This window comes from Argentina anserina, chromosome 4 (assembly GCF_933775445.1).
Source record: "Argentina anserina chromosome 4, drPotAnse1.1, whole genome shotgun sequence".
Taxonomy (NCBI): Eukaryota; Viridiplantae; Streptophyta; class Magnoliopsida; order Rosales; family Rosaceae; genus Argentina; species Argentina anserina.
In genome coordinates this window covers 10251409-10275768 of record NC_065875.1, presented here as the reverse complement: position 1 = coordinate 10275768, position 24360 = coordinate 10251409, and the positions used below count along the sequence as shown (strand labels likewise).

The 24360-nt window shown below is 37.2% G+C and overlaps 1 protein-coding gene across 1 annotated transcript; it reads right to left on the bottom strand.

The window, feature by feature from the left end:
• Positions 1-7882: 7882 nt before the first annotated feature.
• Positions 7883-10384, bottom strand: LOC126790311 (calcium-dependent protein kinase 24). Its single transcript, XM_050516501.1, has 8 exons — positions 9857-10384; positions 9575-9698; positions 9348-9491; positions 9006-9158; positions 8772-8887; positions 8518-8685; positions 8120-8353; positions 7883-8026 (listed from the first exon to the last, which is right to left on the bottom strand). Exons 1-8 carry the CDS (start codon positions 10382-10384, stop codon positions 7883-7885), a joined length of 1611 nt encoding a protein of 536 aa, XP_050372458.1.
• Between the last annotated feature and the right edge of the window lie 13976 nt (positions 10385-24360).

Below are 24360 nucleotides of genomic sequence, written 5' to 3'. Positions count from 1 at the left end.
GCCCGACACTCCTTTCCCTGCCGGATTTCCGATCACGGCCGCCCTGCCGTCTGGTCGACTTGGGTTTCCAAACCGGTCACATCTTGAAGCTTGGAGGGTCGCCGTCCGTTCTGGGTAGGTAGCACAGCCCCTAGCTCCGTCATTCGGGAGATACGACGCCGAGAAGCACCCCTGCAGCCGAAGCACCCGAGTCAGAACTCCCTCCTCTGGCCATCATAGTCTGAGATGTTTAGTGCGTTTTGAAGGTCTTGTTCTGTACTACAATTTCCCCAAAGGCTTTGATCCAATTTGAAGTGTAAGTGATCAAATCGACGATTTCAACATGTAGGGTTTCAATTCGGGGAATTTCGGAAATGTTGAAATTAGATCGTCTAGGCTTAAAATTGGTTGTTGATGTAATTGAGAAAGTTGTTAGAAATGTTATTTAGGTTGTGGTGGTGAAATTTGGTAGCCATTGGAGCAGGGGCGGCGTTGAGGGCGGCGCTGAGGGCGGCGACTACTGTGCATGAGTCGTTTTTAATGGCGTTTTGAGTCGTGTGGTGATGAGGATGGTGTGAGAATTTTTTAGGAATTTTTGGAGGATTTTTGAGGTAAAATATGCGATTGATTTCCAAAATTAATTGGTTAAAGTGATGAGATATCGATTCATCCATTGGGTAATCCTCGGTATCAAGGGGCTAGAATATTTTGAAGAGTGTACGGAGGTTGTGGGTGAAGTTGGGGAATTTTCGGTTGAGGTTAGGGTGATTTAGTCACTTTTTGTTATTTTGCAACTTATAAAGATTAATTATAAAAATGTCTTTAAACACGACGTGAGGGGACTCGAGCCGAGGAGTGATAGGTCATTAATTAAAATGTTTATAATAAACCTTGTAAAATGTCATCGTTAGTATAGAATAAGCAGTGATCGTTTAGTCAGGGGAATTGAAGGGAACTCTAAACTTTTAGTGTTAACAAATAATAGGGGGAGGGGGGGGGGATTTGAGATTGATTATTAACTACTAATAAAAATAAATCCTAAATTACTATTTACATAATCGACTTCTCTTTAACAAACTTAAACCAAATTTACTATTACACCACATAATTACAAGTTCGAACCTATCATGCATTCTAATTCGACCAATTACATATTTTTTAGTCACCAATACAATTAGAGCCTTAGGGGATCATCTAATCATACAAGATTTCATTGAACGTTTAGATTGATTTAGGGTCTAATCTAAATTTGCATGCAATCGAATCCAATAACACTTAGAGTAGAAATAAAAAAAGATTACATTTAAGCACCAAATCTTTGTTGGAGATATGTTTCATGTGTGACGTCAGCCACCATGGTTTCACATGCAAATTTCCAGAATTTTTACCACTTTTAATCAACACAAGCCGAACCTACTTAGGGCATGATTCGATTTGTGTCAATATGGTTGATGAATCTAGCACTTAAACACAATCTTAGGGACTACATCCAAGCACTAAATTCATATGCACATATCTGAAAATTATCTAAAAGTATGAGAAAGATGATTAGAACACAACAATAGAAATACAAACTCAATAATTATAGGAAACCATCAATTCGACAAAGATCCAAAAATCTAATAAAACAATCTGAAAATTTTGATTTTTAATACAAAACAATAATCCCACACAAACATCATACTACAATCTTCATAGACAAAGTATTGTAAAAAATCAAAAAAGAACAAAGCCATGGAGATGAGTTGCGAGAATCACACGTTGTAGGAACCTTGGAGGTGTGTCTTCAATGGTGATTTCGGTGGAGATATAATTAGTATATGGGGGAGAACGGCTTGCTATTTTGGTGAAGGATGTTTGAGGTAGTATTTTGGCAAAGGTTGGCTTTTTAATGCAAAGGAGAAGTGCTCCATTTGAGAGGTGAAACCGTGTATATATAGAGAGGGTAGGATGCACGGTTTGCTCTTTGATGTTGTCTCTTTCTTCCTATTATAATGTCATGTTTTAATCCCTTAAATCATGTCATGCTTTAATTTCTTAAATCATGTCATGCTTTAATTTCTTAAATCATGTCATGCTTTATTCCCTAAATCATGCCATGTTTTATTCCTTTAATGATCATTTTCTAGCTTTTAGGTTGCATATGCATGACTCAATCTCTCTTCTTTTCACTTAATTAATCTTCACATTTATTTCTTCCTTCTTATTTTCTTCTTCCCACGGCAAGGACTCCATTTCTTAATTCTCTCCACTTTGGGCACTCTCATCCTCCATGCTTTATTCTCTTAATGATCATCTTCTATTTAATTGTTGCATGACTTGTTGATGATAGGACTCCATGTGCATGGTTTCTCCTTGTTCCACTCTATCTCCCAAGTCGTGAGTAACTCTTCATGTAGGCACAGCTCTCCTTTATTTTCTCTACTATTATCTCTTAAATCCAATCTGAAAATAAAAAAATAAAATCATAAGTAAGAGATAATTAGTTTTGAAAATTATGTCTTAATCTAGACAATTGTTGTCATAAAAAGACATATGTAATAAAAAGACACATGTAATATATGAGCTCAACTAGATTAGAAAAGTTTCTAATTTGCAAAAATAAATTTACTAGAACAAATAAGTTATTAGAACATGAAAGTTCATTTAGGAAAGTTTCGCAAAAAGAGTTTCAGTTCAAGTAGGACTTTCCCAAATGATACGTTTCCTAGTCTAACAAGGATTCCTAGTGCAAGAAGGACTCTCAAAATATCGCCAATGCGACCAAAACGTAGAAAGATGAAGACTCCTAATCCAACTAGGTTTCCTAACCCTACAAGGATTCTTACTCAAACTAGGACTCTAGACCAATTCTGCGTTTTTAACTCATGTAAGCACAAAAATACATCCAATACCACCCAAGACTCTTACTACGACTCAATGACTTAATAGTACAACAATAAGGGCTAAGCAAAGTACAAATGGAGGTAAAAACATGTTAAGAACGTCGCACAAAGTGTTCCTATCAACTACCCCACACTTGGCTTTTGCTAGTCCCTTAGCAAAACAAAACTAAACAAGACACTATTGCCCGTAAATGATTGCCTCAAAATCTCAAAACACATAGCTTTCAATTTTAAGCATTTGAATGTAAGCACATAAATTCCAAGTTTCATAAACATACTTCATAGTATGAATAAGTCAGATACGAGATAATAAGCATTTAAACATGTTTAGTCAATCCAATACTCCTCACAAGCCATACTCTATTCTTTTCACTCAGATTCATGATTATCATTCACACACAAGTGTATGCAAGAGAAAGGATATTAAGGCATCAAATAACTTGCATATTTCAAAAAATGAAAGCACTTTGTGAATAACATAGGAAAGCCTCATTTAACAACTAAGTGCACAAATAGATCAAAACCATATGCTCAACTCTTGTGATCATCTCCACAAACCAAGATTTGTTCATTTTAAGAATCATTAGGATCATTAGATAAGGTAAATGTTTAGGCTTAGCTAAAGACATGGAATATTAAGGAATCACAAAGGTAATCATATAGACTTAGTAGAGTAAACATCATCTTTATGACACCACACACCATCAGGGGCCAAATATAACAAGTTGGGAACAATCATCATTCTAACCACAAAGTGAACATGGACAAAGGTCAAGTAAAATTTTTTAGGCCTTCAATTACAACTCAACTCCAAATCACAAATGGAAAATAACATAAATTTTTTTTTCTTTTCTTCCCGAGTTTATGGATAATTTTTTTTCTTTTCTTGTTTTTCTCGGCATTACTTGCTTAAAAGCTTGTTGATTTTTTTTAAATGTCTTCCACCCCACACTTATTTTATGCATCATTATAACATCATCTTAACATGAATTCTGTCAAGTTTATAGGACAAGGTAGATGTAATTATACTAAGCTTGGAGATAACATATATGATCAATAAAAGGCTCAATGTAGGATCAAATGAGGTTCAACTAAGGGGTCCCAAACATGGCACATACAGGGATACATGATTGTTTGGCTAAAGTGGTGGTAATCCTAGAAATAATCCATAAATCCTTTTCAAAACTAGAGCATTTTATGACTTAAAAGTTTCAACAATCACGAAAGTGAGTTCTAGTAAATTTTAGTGTCCATTAAAAGCTATGACACATAGTTATTGAATATGCAAAGAATAGTGAGGTTCATGAACAATCACAAAATTTAATATTACATCTCATGAAGAAAGTACATATAGGCTCAAAAACTCACATGTTGTTATGGACTTTAAACTGATCAAAACATGTATGCCATAATCAATCAATCCAAATCTCATATGTTCATATCAAATCCACATCATCAATGAAACTTACAATTTAATTCGTATGAAATGCAAAACCATGCTCTATGCGTTTAGAGACATAATCATCCTAGACTTTAGGGGCATCCTAAGACTCAATAAAGAAATACAATTTGTTTTTCATTTTTTTTCTTCATTTTTCTGATTTTTTCCTTTATATCATGACACAAACAATAAATCAAAGCAAAAGCAAACAATCAATGATCTTGCAACCCTACCCCACACTTAGAAAATTACACTGTTCTCAATGTAAGCTCAATAGTAAGAATGTAATTCACAAGGATAGAATGAGATCACATATCAACACATATACAATTCAACCATAAGAGTGAAGGCATTAGAAAATTCAAACTCTCGTAGACGACTCATCCACATATACGGTTTAAATGGGTTGCCTCCCATGCAACGCTAGAGTTTAATAGTCTCTCAGCCTAGACTCTCTTATGTTCATTCTCCGTTAGGCGCATCTCTCACAATTGTGTCTTCATACGTGTGCTCCTCAAATGGCTCATAGTAGGGCTTAAGTCGATGCCCATTCAACTTGAATGCCTTCCTTGTTGTATCACTTTGAATCTCAACTGCACCATGAGCAAACACGTTAGTAACAACAAATGGGCCAACCCAACGCGAACGTAGTTTCCCTGGAAACAACATAAGCCTCGAACGGAATAACAGAACTTTCTGGCCCACTTGGAACTTCTTTCCTCTAATCATTTTGTCATGGTAAGCACGGGTTTTCTCCTTGTAAATTCACGAAGCATCCTAAGCCTCATTCCTAATCTCCTCAAGCTCATTAAGCTGCAACTTTCTATGTAGACCTGCTTCATCCAAGCTCATGTTGAACTTCTTCACCGCCCACCATGCTCTGTGCTCTAACTCCACTAGAAGGTGACATCCCAATAGGCGTCTTGTACACAGTCCTGTAGGCCCATAATGCATCATCCAACCGATCAGTCCAATCCTTCCTTGTTGGACCTATAGTTTTCTCCAGAATTCCCTTGATTTTGTCAGTTGGACACTTCTGCCATGCCACTTGTTTGAGGATAATATGGTGTCGAAACTTTGTGGGTCACTTCATACTTCTTGAGTAATGCCTCAATTGTCCGGTTGCAAAAATGAGAACCTCCATCACTTATCAAAACACGTGGTACTCCAAACCTGCAAAATATGTTAGTTCTCAAGAAACCTGCAACCACTTTTGAATCATTAGTCCTGGTGGCCTTTGCCTCCACCCACTTCGACACATAATCAACAACTAATAAGAAATACAAGAAACCTCTAGATGAAGGAAATGGACCCATGAAATCTATACCCCACACATCAAAAATTTTGACAGTAATAATAGGAGTAAGGGGCATTTGATCTCTCGGACCAATCTTACCTGTACGTTGACACCTATCACAAGAAACACAAAACATATATGCATCCTTGGAAATAGTACGCCAATAAAATCCACATTCCAATACTGTCCAAGACTCTTACTACGACTCAATGACTTAATAGCTCAACAATAAGGGCTAAGCAAAGTACAAATGGAGGTAAAAACATGTTAAGAACGTCGCACAAAGTGCTCTTATCAAGTTGATTACTGTGAGTGGTCATTTATTTTTTAAGAAAATGCATGCATGTTTATTTTGGGGACCTTCATATCTTGGATTATATTTGTCGTTGATTTTTAGATAATGAGTCGGAAATGAGATTTCCTGGAGTTATGTTGAATTGAACTACATGTTTCTACTATTTATGGGTATAAGTATTTTCAGAAATGAGATTTCTGAAGGTAGGTAATTTATTTAAATGATATTGTATAATTTTGGTTTATTTTGTTTTTCTACAAAGCACCGCAATCCCTTGGTTATTCTCATTCTTGAGAACCAACAAGGATGATGTTTGATCTTATTATGTTATTTGATATTATCTTGAGTTGTTTTTCTTAGGCATGTGGGACATGTCCTTGATTATTTTGTGATGTCAAGGTGGGTCCTAGGCGCATATTGGGCGGAACCGCGCCTAGGCGCTACTCAGTTTTTTTTCCCGTCATTTGCTCTTGATGTGCTACTGTGTTAGAGTGTATATGTCTTATCACTCTTATGTATATGACTTGCTCTGTATATCAGTATATGTCTTGCGTTTTGTTCCTTGTTCCTTGTGTCTTGCACTATTGCGTTTTCTTATTTGTCTTGCGTTTTTGTTGTTGTTGCATAACTTGCATTAGTTGTATAACATGTATTGCTGACTTGTTGTCTTGAATACCTATTTTAATGTTATTTTAAATTTCACATGTTATATAAAAATTAAAAATAATTAAAAAATACAAACCGCCTAGGCCCCCGACTAGTCATTTAGGTGCTAGTTCCCGACAATCCGCCCGACTAGCGCCTAGTGTGTTTTATAACTTTGCGTGATGGTATCGGGAGTATGGAAGTACATATTTATTTTGCCTGATGGGCACATGGTATGGCTTGATGAATCTATCTAGACTAGCGGGGCTAGTCCCTTACATTGTGGAATTATTATATTTCTACATATCTTTTTATTTGGTTACATCTAGCGGGGGCTAGACCATTCCATTTGATATTGTTCATTTCATATGATTACGCAACACATGCATGCATAAGATTCTTTATTTATTTTATATTTTTGGGGGAGTATTAAGATTATTTTTGTTAATCCAATAATTTCACTAACATGTTTTGTTTTAAATACTTTTTCCCTGGGTCTTTCATTTTCAACCGACCGCCCAGTTTTCAGGAACAGCCGGTTGAGATCAAGAGTACCGGGAGTCAAGGCATAGTCATTATTGCTTACACATGGTAGGATCAATCGGTCCTTTACCTTTCTACTTCATATTCTTTCCAATTTATCGTAGTAGTTTGCTCTGATTACCTTTGATGAAATTGATTAAGCTGAGATTTATGTTATGTTGTGTGACGGTAGTTGTTGCCTTGGGAGAGCAAATGGCTTCAGGAGTTGAGGCAGGTGATTGATTTTAGAAGTGTTTAAATTTTGAACAGGTTAGGGTTGTCTACTTTCAAAAGAGACTATGCCAAAATTTTAGCTTGTCTCCTTTAGATGTGGTCTTTGCACGACTTACTCTAGGTATTAGTGTAATATTTGGGGCAGGTCGTGTCATAAGTTGTTTCCATGTTTGTTTTGTGTAAATGAGATCAAATTCTTGGTCATTATTATCGGAAACTCGACTTCCGCTAGGATTAAAATAAGCGTGGGTGTATTGCATGCGTTTTGTTCAAATGTACCTTGCAAGTTGTGGGAGCTGGCTTAGCTGGTATAGCTACCATTATTTTTCATGTAGATTATATATGAGCTGGATGATGTTCTTGTTTCCTTTCGGGGATAGGGTAAAGCTAAACTAATCATAATTCTCTCTTACAACAATTATACTTGCACTTTACAACATCATCTTCCACCTTGACCGGATAAGGAAATAATTTCACTGTACACAACTTGAGAGATAACCTTATTTTATTGTGTATCAATTTTAAAATGTCTTTGATTTGGGTTCAAACAGAAAAGAAAGATCCAGGGCTGCTCCTATTCTGATCTAGTTCTTTTGGATCGATTTGTCTTTTAACAACTTCCGGCTAAGTACATTTAGCATTGCTCTTGAATATTGACGAGAAGCCATTTTCCAGTCCATACCAGTCTTCATCATTGCTTTAAACTCCTCATAACTGATTCGCCCATCCTATTTCATCAAAAGAAAGTGAAGTAAAGCTATTGATAAGACTAGGACACCTACTTAATTACCAAACAGATAAAAATTCAGAAGAACATTTACCTTGTCCAAGTCCACATCAAATATGATATCTCGGATAACCTGCTCATTAGCAGGACCGAGTTGATCATCCAGCAATGCTTCTCTTAACTCATCAAACTCAATATAGTTGCTGTTGTTCTTGTCAAAATAGCTAAAAGCCTGAGCAAGAAGTTCGTCACTGCTTATCTTTTTTAAGTGAACAGATACCATAACGAACTCCTCACAGTTCAGTGTGCCACTCCCATCCACATCAGCCTTTTAGGTTTATCAACGGAAATTGTTAGAAAAGATTTACCATACATAGTAGATTGTATTACAATATAATACTTCAGATAAGGTTCCTTGCAAAAAAATTCAGATTCTATCTTTGGAGTAGTAGAATTTAAGAAAACTGATTGAAACATGGGTAAGAAACTCACAGCGTCAATTAGCATATGCACATCAGGATCAGTGACTTGGTGTCCAATCTTGATTAGACCGTCTCTTAGCTCTTCAAAAGTCAAGTCTCCATTGTTATCGGTGTCCATCATGTTAAATATCTGTCTGATTCCTTCTATTTGTTCATCTGGCAAATTGTCTGCGACAACCTGTATTGATCGATGAAAAATGTACCAAGCGTTAACAATGACAACTTTTGCCTCAACCATTTATAAAGGAAAATTTACAAACTTACTCTGAGGACTTTCTTCTTGAACTTATTCATCAGCGTGAACTGCTTGATCCTTAATCTGACATTTTCTCCTAGAGGAACATCCGGAACTTCATTTGCATTTCGTATCCAGGGATGATCTTCATATTTCATACGTACGAGAGGATATTAGTATTCTACTAACTAAGTTTAAGGTTGCAAATCTAATGATATGTGTCTACGCACATGCATGGATCTGTAAGAGATATATATACATACCAAGGACTTCTTCAACTGTGAGTCTGTTGTAAGGATTTGGGTCAAGCATATTCTTCACTAGTAATTTTGCTTCCTCAGAAACCTTTTGCCATGTCTCCTTCTGAAAATCGATGTTACCCCGAATAATAGCCTGTGCAATTCCTTCTTCAGTTTCTGGACTAGGTATAAACCCAACGATAATATTAGAATCACTATCGAGAGTGCATATATCATGACAAGCTAGCAACAGTATGTCATTGTTAATTTGTAAATGGATCGTGTCCAAAACCATATCTATGTATATATAAACCCTGCAAAATTGATCCAAATATATCTCAAAAAGTATCTGAACGAAGAATTTACCTGCCCAAAATGGAGGAACTCCACAAAGTAGGATGTAAAGGATAACTCCAGCGCTCCAAACATCAACTTCATGTCCGTAATTCCGTCGTAAAACCTCAGGAGCCATGTAATATGGACTTCCAACAATTTCACAAAATCTCTGACCTACCAGATATATGGCAAGGCAGTAGATTTAGATTAGCTACATGAGCCTTATGATGCAAATCAAAGAAGTATGCACAATTTACCTGGTTCAAAAATTACAGAAAGGCCAAAGTCAATTGCCTTTAACTGTGCATTTTCACTGCTATCTGCAAAAAGGAAATTCTCGGGTTTCAGGTCTCGATGAATCACTCCATTCTCGTGGCATACCTGAAAAAAGTATGAACCCAATCTTAAGGAACCAGCCTCCTAGTGGTAATTAAATGATGAACCAGCATGGTACGTATTTCTTGTACGTAATGCATGCATGCAACAACGTACCAACAATACGAATAGATGGAAATATATAACTCGATCGATCATCTCACCTTGCAAACCTCAAGAATAGTCTTGGTAACATGCGCGGCAGCGCGCTCTGTGTAATGACCTTTGGTGACGATCCTATCGAAAAGCTCTCCTCCCTCGCAGAGCTCCATGACAAGATAAACTGCATCCTTGTCTTCATAAGCCTCCTTGAACCTGACGATGTTGGGGTGCTTGGGCAAACGCCTCATGATCTCGGCCTCCCTCCTCACGTCTTCGATGTCAATCTCTGTCTTCAATTTACTCTTTGATATCATCTTGCACGCAAATGTCTCGCCAGTCTGGCAGTCCACGCATCTGTGCGTGATACCAAACTCCCCTCGCCCTAACTCCTTGCCTAACCTGTACTTGTCGAAGATGTTCTCCCCATCGGTCTTGTCCAGCACCGAAATGGGGGCTGAGAAGCTCCCACAGTGGCTCGACGACTTGCGAGGCGAGTCGTGAACACGTTGGGGAATTGGCTTGATGAGCTGATCTCTGTGTTTTCTGTGTAGCAGACCTGCTTTGGCAGGTGTGCATACGCAACTTCCCATGGGAATGCAGAGAGGTTGTTTTGATTGGTTCGATCAGTTTGATTCCAATCTTCAACTTCAACACCCCATGGGAAGACAGAGACAGAAATCAATTCTAGAGACCCCAAAACGATTGAAACACCAAACACACTAATTTGGGGAAAAGTCTGGCCTTTCACATTTCGGGACCTTCAGAACCAGTTGGTTTTAGGTTTAAGGTGTCCCGCCATTTTCTTAAGAGTCGTTTCTTTACCGCTACATCTCATGGCAAACTTTTACTATAAATTGTTATATTTTCTTTTTGACCGGTAGACGTGTGGGTTCCTTGATTGTGAAGAAACACCCTCATTCGTTCCCAAAATGAAATGAAAGATTGACAAGTTATTTAATAGTACGTCATCTATTATTGTCTAGGAAATTTGGCTATAATGTCCGGGACTGTTTAGGTGATGTCCCGTACGTATCGTTTCATGATACATACTTTTTCTGCATTATGTATGAATTCGAGAACAAGCGTGGTGCGTGTTCGGTGTGGATAATCCTAGAAACAAGAAAGATTGTTCTTGGAGTGCAACTCTGAAGTCTGAACCATCCCTGTATTTTGTGAAAACGATTTTCTCGTTGTTTTAGTTTTATTAATGAGCACAAGAACAAAGAAACACACAAGTACGTCTATCACCTCTTCGTGAATCGAAGCTTTTTCACTATATCCTTACCATTGTTGTTCGCGTATACAGTTCTTCCACTTATCAATATCTTCCACTGACTCCTTTTTTGTTCTCACTTAGGAGAGAGAGAGAGAGAGAGAGAGAGTGTGTGTGTGTGTGTCTGGTGCCACCATAACTTAGAGATCTATCTGGTTAATGTGACCGCGGATGAGATTCCACGATTAGGATTTCGGTTTTACACTGGGGAAGGAGATCTTGGGATCGGAATTTTCCTTCAAAGGTTTGAAGAAGAGTCCAGGGTTTGGATTTGGCCTGCAAAGAGAGTAAAACATTAATTTGGATGGATGAAAAATTAAGACCAAAGTGTCGGCATATTCCCCTCCGACGCTTAAATCAGAACTCATTTAGCGGAATCAAACTAATCAACTTTTTGGAGGAAAGGAATTCATACCTTGGGGAGAAGCCTAAAAAGTAATAGAGCACGAGTGGAAATATACTAGGTACATGCCCGCATTTGGCTACGGTATTTGTGTATGCTTATGTATGTTATTTTAATTTCATAATTAAAGATACAATGAATATAAGAGAAATATATGCATACATACAGTGGCGGAACACTTTTAGGGCCAGAAGGGGCTGTGCCCCCTTCAATGTGGTCAAATTTCTTCACTAAACCATGGCGCAACACTTTTAGGGCCAGAAGGGGCTGTGCCCCCCCCCCAATGTGGTCAAATTTCTTCACTAAACCATGTATAATTACTATAAAAGTCTCTAATTCCTATACTTTGGTCCTCTAAAAAAGTCTTATAATTCTTTTTAGCACCTTCATCATTTATCTTCTTTTTAGCACCTTCATACATATATGTTGTAATATCCTGAAAATTCATATCAAATTTCCAATGGATATTATTAAGTTCGTCATTGTCCAATTTTATTAGATGAGGATGAAAACGAAAGGGTTCGAAATATTAATTGTTCGGAAACGTTCAATTTGACGAGTCTAAGAGTTGACTTTTGACTCATTGGGTTTCTGAGAAAACTTCTTACAAGAACGTCGTAGAGCTCGTCGATACGAATTCGTAGACACGTGGCACGCCTAAATCGGAGTTCGTATGAAGAAGTTACGAATCAAAAGGTATTTGGATATTTTTGGAAAATAGTATAAATAGGGGAATTAAAGAGAAAAAGGGAGAAAAATCTGAAATTTCAAATCAGGTACTGTTCATACCGAAAATCCCAGATTTTTCTCTCTTCGAGTGGCTGACTTTGGGTTGCCCGATCTCCGCCGTCCTGCCACCATAGACCGGCGCACTAGTCAGGTTTGAAAGGTTGTTGCATCCCCTGTCGATCGGTGGTAACGCCACCCGCCATCTCGCCGCCGTTTAGCAGCGGTGAAGCCCGGAAGTTCTCCCGAAAAAGCACATTTCGCCGAATTTCTACTCGTCGGATCTCCCTCCTCCGGCAACCAATCGGTACGATTCGTGTCCCATTTTGAAGGTCTCCTTCCATACTACAACCTTTCAAAAGATTTAACCCCAATCGTTGTGTGCTAGGAGAATCGAAGAAAAGAAATTCTAGGTTTTTAAATTGGGGCTTTTCGGTTCTTGTTAAATTGAAGTGTTTAGGCTAAGAATTAGACATTGTGGTGAACTAGGAAGTTGTTAGAAATGTCATTTAGATTATGGTGGTGAAATTTGGTGGTCATTGGTGGCCGTTGGTGAACAGTGGCGCCGCATGAATAATGTTTTATGAACAATGGTTTGGTAAAAACAGTAAACTTGAACAGTGTTTTGGCAAATCAGTAAATATGAACAGTGTTTTAGTAAAAACAGTACATTGGAACAGTGATTAGTAAAAAAATACAACATCAACACTGTTCTGTGAACAATGTTTTATGAACAACATTTAGCTGTACTGAAATCGTCACCTGATATTTTACGTATCATTTTCTAAGCATTTGTCATGCTATTAGGTGACTGACGAAACAAGTGAGGAAATTACTTTCAATGTCGTGGAAGTTGCACGCAGGAAAGAAGGTGAGAAAATCTGACAGTGACGAATCTACCCTTAGCGGAGATTCATAATTACATTTATTTTAAAAGATCGAACTATGATATGTATATAATATAGTGGGTTGTGTATGTGTATAAAATGGTAAATATGATACATATATATGAGTTGCTATATTATATATTATTACGTTCTTATTTTCAAATGAATTATATTGTGACAACTATATTTATTTTATTTGAGTAAGAGTTGCTTGTTGTAGTACAATAACATGAGTGAATTGTTATTGTACGTGATTTTAACATTGAGTTTTGTTAAAACATTTATGTCTTCGGACGTGTGTTTTGTCTTCAGACGTGTTTTTCTGTCTTCAGACGTGTTGGCATGTTGGAACCTAGCCTTGGCCGGGCGACAGTTACGATACAGTTAGAGCTCTAGTTTATCTGCCGGTGTACTGCATGTGGGGTAACAGATGGGTTACCAGCTTATGAGTACCCATATATTTGGGATTTTTGGGTGGTAGATGGGTTGCCCAATGCCCGGTGGTGTACTGCATGAGGGGTAACAGATGAGTATCTGGGTCTCATGAGTACCCGTATTATAAATGTAATTGGGTAAACAGAGGGGTTGCCCGATTTCTCATGAGAACTTTTATTTTCAGATATTATCGGACAACCAGATGGGCCGTCCAATGACTCATGAGTACATTTATAATTAAATGTTTTCAGTATTTTTATTTTGGATATTGGGTAGCGAGAGGTTGCCCAATGTCTGATGGCGTACTTCATGAGGGGTAACAGAGGTGTACCAGCGCTCATGAGTACCCGTATTATAAATGTATTTGGGTAAACAGAGGGGTTGCCTTATTTCTCATGAGCACTTATATTTTCAGATATTATTGGACAACCAGATGGGCCGTCCAATGACTCATGAGTACATTTATAATTATATGTTTTCAGTATGTTTATTTTGTATTTATACATGAGTTGTATTGTTGTTTTACTCATATGAGCTGTAAAGCTTACCGGGTTTGTGTTTACAATCCCGGTGCACCTATTCGATGGTGTAGGGGATAGTTCTGGAGGTGTGGACTAGCAGAATTGACGGACTACTCTGAAGACGTCTAAGATTTCTTTCTACTGTTAGTGGTGACGATTGAGTGAATTTTACATTTCCATTGGTTGTGTATTATTCGAGTTGACTGAGTCATGATGTGGACTTAGTTTCGATACACTGTTATGATAAGATGATTTCAGTATATTTGAGATTGTTTTTGAGTTTTCATGACTTCGAATTCGAATTTTTATCATTCGAAATTCGGGGTCGTGACAGTTGGTATCAGAGCGTAGGTTGCGTATTTGGCGATTTATCAATATCATCCAGGAGCGATGACTGGACTGCAGCGGATTCCCATCACATGCTCTTCGGTATTGATATGTCACTGGGTACGCAAGAGTGTTAGGAGCCACACCTGAAGGTTTGGTCCTCTAAATATAAGTGTTGTGATGATACTTCGATGATTCATGTTCCCTCTAAATATCTTGATTAATAGCAGGACACAGGAGTGGAAGGTACCTTACCTATTTTTGACTACCTTACAAGAGTACTGTTTGATACGTGAGCATCAAACTCTTTTATTGCTAGTTTGGTAATAGAGGTGTTAGGGTTGATTCCTACATCTATTGGAAGTACTTTATGTGTTACTTCAACTTTTGGAGTGTCTCTTGAGCTTGAGACAATCTGCAAGGCTTGTCCTATTGTGATTGGGGATAGAGAATTCCCTGCTTCCTTGATAGTGATTCCGGACCACACCTATGATGTGATCTTAAAAATTGATTGGTTGAGGTCACAACATGCTTTGATCGATTGCTTGGACATGGTAGTGTTTTTCCATTGTCCCGGGGAGCCAGTTTTCGTTATCGTTGCCTCAAGTCGGATAATGCCATGAGAGCATGAGTCTTGGCACATGTGGAGTCTGTGGATCAGGAAGTAGCTATCACAGACATTGTTGTGGTATCCGAGTATAGTGAGGTGTTTCAGGAGTTACTGAGTTTACCTTCTCGGAGAGTTGTCGATTTCTTTATTGATGTTGTACCTGGTATCTACATAGCACGGAAGCTTGGTTGGACGACCGATTCCCGCTTCGGAAGTGGAAGCGGGAGCGGAAGCGCGACGGAAGCGCGATTCCGGAAAAGGTGGGTTTGGGAGCGCGGTGGAAGCGATGGCTTCTGAATTGGAAGTGCGGCAGAAGCGTTGACTTCGAAATTGGAAGGGCGATTCCTTCCCTACCTCTATTTCATCAATCAATGTCTTGAGACTCTTCTTGTCGTCTCATCTTCTTTCAATTTTGTTAAGCGATTAAAGATGAATAACATCAATCGATCTAATATGTGATAGAAAGAAGGGGGAGAGCTGGGGAGAGCTGGGGAGAGATATCAAGAAAATCTAGATCAGAGAGAGACAAAGAGAGAAGACGGAGAGTTGTGATTTGTGAAGAGATATGAAAAAAATCAAAATGAGAGAGAGATAGAGAGAAGAAGAATCTTTTTTTATCAATTTCATTTAGTGATGTCTCTTTGATTTGCAACTTCACACTATGTTGTACATTCTTTTGTTTGAATTTTAAAATGAAGCTTTAATAATGCTATAATCAAAGATAATCATGGTTTAGAAAATAAGGTATTAATAGTTATCTAGTTATTTGAATACTAGATAAAATAATTAAAAATAAAATATAAAAATAGTATATAATATATATATATATATTATTATTATGACGCCTCCAAAACGCACCCGCTTCTTTAATTTTTGAAACAAACGCTTCCTCGTTTCCAAACGCTTCGCTTCCACGTACTCGTACCCGATTCAATGCAGCCTAACCTGGTATAGCACCTGTATCGAAGGCGCCTTATGGGATGGGACAGAACGAGCTTTAACATTGAGTTGTTGTATTACAATAACATTAGTAGATTGTTATTGTACGTGGTTTTAACATTGAGTTTTGTTAAAACGTTTTATGTCTTCAAACGTGTTTTTCTGTCTTCGGACGTGTGTTTTGTCTTCGGACGTGTGTTTTTTCTTCGGACGTGTGTTTTTTCTTCGGACTTGTGTTATGTCTTCGGACGTGTTTTTTCTGTCTTCGGACGAGTGTTATGTGTTCGGACGTGTGTTATGTCTTCATACGTGTTTTTCTGTCTTCGGACCAGTCTTCGGACGTGTTGGCATATCGGAACCTAACCTTGGCCGGGCGACAGTTACGATACAGTTAGAGCTCTAGTCTGGCTGCTGGTGTACTGCGTGAGGGGTAACAGATGAGTTACCAGCTTATGAGTAACCATATATTTGGGATTTTTGGGTGGTAAATGGGTTGCCCAATGCCCGACGGTGTACTGCATGACGGGTAACGGATGAGTACCTGCATTATAAATGGAATTGGGTAAACATAGGGGTTGCTCGATTTCGCATGAGCACTTATATTTTCAGATATTATTGGACAACCAGATGGGCCGTCCAATGACTCATGAGTACATTTATAATTAAATGTTTTCAGTATTTTTCTTTTGGATATTGGGTAGCGAGAGGGTGCCCAATGTCTGACGGCGTACTTCATGAGGGGTAACAGAGGTGTACCAGCGCTCATGAGTTCCCGTATTATAAATGTATTTGGGTAAACAGAGGGGTTTCCCTATTTCTCATGAGCACTTATATTTTCAGATATTATTGTACAACCAGATGGGCGGTCTAATGACTCATGAGTACATTCATACGAGCTACAAAGTTTACCGAGTTTGTATTTACAATCCCGGTGCACCTATTCGATGATGTATGAGATAGTTCTGCAGGTGTGGATTAGCAGAATTGACGGACTACTTTGAAGACGTCGAAGATTTCTTTCTACTATTAGTGGTGAGGATTGAGTGAATTTTACATTTTCATTGGTTGTGTGTTATTCGAGTTGACTGAGTCATGATGTGGACTCAGTTTCGATACACTGTTATGATAAGATGATTTCAGTATATTTGAGATTATTTTTGAGTTTTCATTGCTTCGAATTCGAATTTTTATCATTCGAAATTCGGGGTCGTGACACATATGTTAAACCAAAACTGGAGTCATTTTATTTAAAGTAGACCATAAAGGTGGCAATCGTGAAAAAAAAGTTTACATTAGCATGTTCACTGTTGTTAAACAAAAATGTAGTGAAATGTGCACCTATATATGTAAGATAGGTCTAGCAGAAGTCAAATATACATGGAAGCCATTCACATTCGGTACTTTTTCTTTGGTGGTTCTTGCTCGTCGAAGATGAAGTTTCTTCATTCACTTGCATGTTACATGAAATTAAATGAAGTGCAAATGTAATCACATGAATGTATATGATTGTACTTTGCATCCCAAAATAGATTCATAGATCAACATTCATTCCTTGAAAAGAAATAACAAAGAAAAGAACAATTGCATTGAGAATATAAACCTAATTGTAGGTTTATCCAATAACACAAAATTGATAATTCTGTGTTGGCTTTGTTTTTCATGCAGAATTATAGTTTGCTGGTGCATGATGAAGAACCTCAATCCACAAAGATTATTTTGTGCCTCTTCTACAATGATTGTAATTTCCAAGCACTCAAAGCTCTTTTATCCTGTATGATCCAACAATTTAGTAACTGATAAAAAATGGTTTATCATAATTAATTACATCTGATATGAATGCAAGAGAAGACATATAGAATTATCAAGATCAGTTCTTTCAAACAAATCAAAAGTGCAAGCTTTGTGAGAATCAAGCTTATCAAAAAAAAATTAAAGGCAATATTTGTATATTTAAACTAATATATCATGGTATTAATATTGTCACAACCCGAATTTTGGATAATAAAAAAATGAAATTATTACATTCTCATCATGTTTAAAACTTGATCTATAAAGTAAATGCAACAGTTACAAAGAACTGGTTACAAGAAAAATCTCAAATTACAACGTCCTACCCTTGTTAGTGGTTCATGCATAAAAGTGTAGTTCAAAAACTCACATCAATATACAACAAAATTAAGGAAACAAGAAAACCAACACTTAACCCGGAACAATGAAACCTCCATTTGGAAAATAAGATAATAACTCACATTGTTTTCTTTTAAAACAGAATATCCCTTTCTCAAAAGGGAAACACATGACAAACTCATGTCTTGGGAATTTGACAACTCAACAACCAACACAAAAATAACACAATTAAATTCTCATATAAAAACATGCACTCACGAGACGCAAATAACCCCACTAAATTACCCATAATGCCGTGCAACGACGAACAAATTAAAGCTCTAACTGATTGTAACCAATCACCCGGCCAAAGACTTGGTTCCCGATTTAATTGCAATCATCAGGTCTGAAGACCAAAAAACGTTTTAACAAGACTTATATGTTAAAACAACACGTACAATATAATCAATTCAACCATGATAACATTGTACCAAAATCCAAGTGACTCCACAACAATACAATATAACATCATACCAATAAACCAGTTTACTGGAAACTACATTTTCTCCCTTCTGATCCCTTCCGCCAACATTATGAAATATCCACATTTAATAAATATCCACAATTTATCGGAAGGTACATTTTATTCCCTTCCGATCTCTTCCTCCATATTAACATATAAATACATTCAAGGATATAAAATATAATATAGCAACGTATATATGTGTATTATTATTACCATTTAATATCCATATATAAGTTGACTATGTCATATCAATATCAACATGCATAAACCAATTTTATTCTCAACCAATAACTATAGTCCATAATCACCAGAGCCATTTACAAATCATTATATTTTAAAATATCATTTTACTTACCCATGAACCATAGACGATCAAGTTCATGTAATTTAAACAAACAAAAAAATACAAGCTGCCTCTTCTATATTTGGTGAATTCAATTTTTGAAATTCAATTTTTATGACAACAACTATGACACTTAGGTGATTATTTTGGTGTTTGTTCTATGTGTTGATACCATAGAAGACACAATGAGATTTGAGATGAGTAAACCTCTCTTGTCATAAGTTTTAATTTGAGTTGTTAACGTTGTCCATGCATCTTTCACATGTGATGATGGTTCTAGAAATAAAATGCCCAAGTTGTTGCTGCCACGGGAATTTCAAAAATTGAATACTCCAAACATCAAACCGAGCTTCAATGCTTGTACAGTTGTGGCCAAGAGGAAGAGGCAAAGCGTTTTCAAATATTAATCTCCGAAGAATAATATTACAAATAATCTCCAAAATAAATAATAATCTCCAAAATAATATAATCTCCGAATAATAATAATGGAGAGAAGGAGGAAACCACCAAAATAATAATCTCCGAAGAATATTTCAAAATTAATTACAAATTTTTGGGATATTACAAATATTGATTGACATCACTGGAAAAAAAACCATAATCTCATTAGCCATAGACATTGCTGTTAAGAGTAATGGTTAAATTGCACAAAATAGTATAAGTGGAAAGAAAATTAAATGATTTTACCAAATAAAGAGAACTCAAATTCATTTTCAGTTCTTTCTATCAAACTTGATTGAATAAAACTTAAATGGTGCTTCTAAAGCAAAATCAGACGGTCCTTTGAAGTTGTTTTTCTTTTCTCTGTGGTCCATGAATTTTCACTAATAAACAAGATCGAAGAAACATAACAAGAAAAATAAAAATTGCTAAGAAATAAGGCTGGAAGACTTAAAAGGGCCAAAAATTTTAAAACATACAAATAAAGATGTGTGTTACCGCTTTCACACATGTTAAAGGTGGACATGTGAAGAATTGTTGAGCTGGAGTGATTGTAGCAAGAATGTTTGACCAAGACAAGAAGTAAACTATAAACCTATTAAAATAAAAGTTAAGTATGCTAATCCTAAACCAATGAATAAGCAAAAACCAAACTGTTAATTGTAATTCAATTTCAAAGAATTGAGGTAGTACCTTTCTTGGTGTTGACAGAACATTTTTCTGACCGCTTCTAAGAGCAATGAATAGGGTTTCAATTTATCTAGGAAATGTTGTAAATACTCCTTTTCAAAAGTGTGGAAAACCTATAAACACATATATTAGAAAATTTTATTTAATGTCAAAAATTTATCGAGTAGACACAACACCTTTTTTGTGTCACATTTTGTTTGCTTTGTACTATCTGGTCAATAGATTTTAGAACACGTCTTTATAAACTATATTTTTTGTACAATTATTTAGCATTTCATCACTATTTATTATTAAAATCTTCAAATGTTTCTTCAATGTAACGCTTGATAGTGCAACATATAGCTGGCTATGAGCAAAACCTGGTTGAGAAAGATACACACCGACTTTATTGAATGATTGACCTTGACTTTTGTTAATAGTCATCGCATAACATGTGATGCGAGTACAAAATCTGGGGTATCTTGTTCTCACAGCTCGTATCTTTTCTGAGCTGGATGATCTTGTATCTTTCTGGGCCAAATTACCTGTACAAATCCGGGGTTATGGTTAAGGGCCAGTAGTACGCTGACCTATGACTCTCTGGAGCTTAAGTTAGAACTGAGTTAGTACTTGAGCTCGCAGGTTAAGGACTTAGAGATACGTTACCCATTTTAGAAGGTTTCTAGCTGCTTTATAAACGCATTGGGGGAATGTCTTGCTTCCCTGTGGGAGGTTGCTCGTACAATATGTTTTTTTACAGCTCTGGTGAGCTACTGTTGCAGCCTCGACAACGACGCCTGAGATATAGGTGGCGTGATTTGCCCGGCCAGCTCAATCCCCTGCCGGACTAGGCTTACTCCAGTAGGTCAGGTACCCAGAACGAGAGGGAATTCCGCCAAGAATTACCCCGCTCAGGGGAGGTGTTAACAAGTCCCCAAGTCTCTGGTCAAGGAAATTTATTGGGTGAGGAGTTTAAATTTCCATTGATTTTCCCGGCCAGCTCAGTGCCTTGCCGGCGGATTCCCTAGTTGAAGCGACTTGAGATCTCAATGCTATGCTCAGGGGATGACTAGCAGTCGGAGCATCCATGGATCCGGAGCAAATTGGCAAGTGACCTAAGATCTCTGTGTTAGGTCGGGCTACTCCGATGGATCCAGAGTAAATTGGCAAGTGACCTAGGTTCTCTGTGCTAGGCCCAGAGACAGACTAGCAGTCAGAGCATTCCTGGATCCGGAGCAACCTGGTGAGTCCCCAAAGTCCCCGATCAAGAAAGGTCCGGAGTAAAACCACATGAGGCATGCTGCGACAAGTGGCCATCTTTTCATGGTTGTCTGGTATTTATTACAAGGGACAGGGTGATGGGTCCTTAGGAACTGAGGCATCAGTGACGTTATCACTCATACTTGCTTGTCTAGGGAACTGAATAGGCGTGGAAATGGTACGATTAATAGGGGGATGTGCATGTTCAGCGTGTGGTTTTGCAAAATTGAGAGGTTAAGAGTTAGTGGGGCACGTGGTGTTCATCGAGTGAGTCGGGCCGGTTTGAATTCACGGCTCAGATCAATTTGGTTTGTGTATATATAGTGGAGAAGGGCACTGCTCACAGTTGCACATTGGATAGGTGCTTAAACATGTTGATTTCTCGATGTGATACGTAATTGCATGATAAATTAGTATGTTAAATGTCGTTGCAAGACAAGTAGTTGAGCTCGATAGTATCCATGTATTAGGAAACAAGTAGGGACTTGATGCATAATCAAACTTAAGATGAACTATGATACCTACGGCATGAACATGATTGAGAATAGATTTCGATGGCTTTGTTCTTATGTAATTTGTTTGGTGATTTCTTATGTGTTGGTTGGTTGATCACATGTATATATTAGATTAGGTTTTATTTTCTGTTTTGATATCGATCCTATATCCCAAAATCCTCAAACTCTTATGAATTCGTTATTAAATATTTGTGATTCTTTACCCTGGTTGGATCCTTGGTTTGTGAACGATACCCTCTTGCTTTATACTACTAACGATGCTTACAAGGTTAATATTGATCTCGGGTAATCGAACCGATCACTTAGACAGAAGTGCCTCCCCCATAAGACGTTGCACGAGCTCGTCCCCCATAAGACGTGTCCCCATTAAGACATATCGCTCGCCCTCTGACATTAAGTGTGTTTTTGTCAAGTGCACACCTAGGTAAGGCCATGATAGGAGCACAAAGTGTGACATTCTTAATGTGTTTATGCCATATTCTTACTCTTTGTTACCTGTTATTTAGTATATTTTAGTTTCTTTTGTATGAATAAGTGTCCAGGTAGAGCTTATATCGATGATTAGTGAATTGATGATGAAATCGTGCTAAGTGTAAAGAATCCTTGTTGAGATATGATTCCTTGTTCGAGCAGGATTCATTTCCTATTTCTTTGTTTCTAACAGACTTATTCTTATTAGGAAATACAAATCCATGTTGGAGAAGGAAAGCAATCCTAGTTCCACAAGGAAAGAGAAGAAGATACACTTAAAAGCCCAATCCATGCAAGAATCAAAATGCTGTCAAGATTCGTAGTCCAACTTCGACGGGCTCCCCTGGATAGCTCCGATCGAATTAGAAGGCATACCATATATGGATAGAAAGCTATGTGAGTCTAGTTTCTGTAGGATTTGAAATCAAATCAATATCTTATTCCTACAAGGAGATATGACCAAATCATTACTTAGAGGTCCAGTGAGCTCGGCGGAATTATCTCAGCCATTGATTTGCTTTTGATCCAAGGGCTATGAGGGAAACTTGAGACCTTATTTCTTCTGCATATAGAGCACAAATATGTATCAGAATCTCCATACATCCCTGCACCAAAGAATGTCAAAGAAGGCATGCAGCAAATTAATGAGAAGAGGTAAGAAAGTCAAAGAAGGCATGCAGCAAATTAATAAGAAGATGTAAGAAACATCAAACATGGCTGTAACAATTAAAGACTTTTGCTGCCTCCCTAACTCAAAGGAAGAAATTTGTGCAAAAGAAATCAGCATTAAAGGAGGAAGAAGATATGCAATTAATGTCCAATCCTTATAGAAATCAGAATTTCGGCAGTGCAGATCATCCAACTTTGACGAGCTCCCCTGGACAGCTCAAAATGATTGACAAAATCCATGATATATGGATGAAAAGCTATGGGAGTCTATTTTCAAATTCCGTTGGAATCAGCTCAATATCTATTTTTTAGAGAAAGGTATGACCAAAACAAGGGATAAAAGTCAGATCTGCCGAATTGAGAAACTCTAGGAAACCTCAACCATTTTGGTTTCAACTTTGTGGACTTTGTGGCCAGCCTCCCTTGGGTTTCTTCCTCTATATATAGTACCTCATTTCCATAGAAAAACATCATCAACCTTGCACACAAGTATAGCCAAAGCTCTGCCCAAACACTTTCATTCACCAAGAACCATAGAATTCGAATTCACCACCATTCACCATATTTTCTGTCTAAAGCTTGGGAACCTAGGATATCATACTCTTGAAGATTTCGTGATACCTTTGTAAGGAACCTTGGGAGGAGAATTATAAAGTGTAACTCCATGATCTTCATGTTTAGTTTTCGGGTTTTTATGTTCTTGGATGATTTATGTTTAGGTTTTGTTAAAGTTATTTTTATTCTTGTCTATGAGATATTTGTAATTTTCGAATGACATGATGAATTAAGGTTTTCGATTTTTATTCAATGATTTTAGGTTTTATGCCATGAGTTTCAATTTATGTTCTTAATTAATTTTCGGTGTGTTCTTATATTGCATGTGTGATTAAGATAAGTAGCTGATGTCGCATATGTTAATCATTCAAAGTTAAAAACGATTTTGATACAAGTAGTTGATTAATTGTTTGTCCCCTTTGTTCCTCCACCGATTAGGATCTTAAGTTCGACATTGGATATGTGCTTTAAACATGTTGATTTCTCTTTGTGATACGTAATTGCATGATGAATTGGTATATTAGATTTCGTAGCAAGACAAGTAGTTGAGCTCGATAATATCCATGTATTAAGAACCAAGTAGGAACTTGATGCATGATCGAATTTAAGATGAACTATGATACTTACGGCATGAACATGATTGAGAGTAGATTCTGTTACCTTTTTTCTTATGTGATTTGTTTGGTAATTTCTTATGTGTTGGTTGGTTGAACACATGTATATATTAGTTTAGGTTTATTTTCTGTTTGATCCGAAATATATCCCAAATTCTTCAAACTCTTATGAATTCGTTGTTAAATGTTGGTGATTCTTTGCCCGGGATGGATCCCCGGTTTGTGAACGATACCCTCTTGCTTTATACTACTAACAATGCTTACAAGATTAATATT

Bases quoted from the DNA above. Each gene is read 5' to 3' on its own strand.
- LOC126790311 (XM_050516501.1), bottom strand. From the start codon at position 10,384: ATGGGAAGTTGCGTATGCACACCTGCCAAAGCAGGTCTGCTACACAGA. The intron at 8,686-8,771 runs GTAAGTTTGTAA...CGATCAATACAG, and splicing joins TCAAGAAGAAAGTCCTCAGA to GTTGTCGCAGACAATTTGCC. The intron at 8,027-8,119 runs GTAAATGTTCTT...TTGATGAAATAG, and splicing joins TTGATGTGGACTTGGACAAG to GATGGGCGAATCAGTTATGA.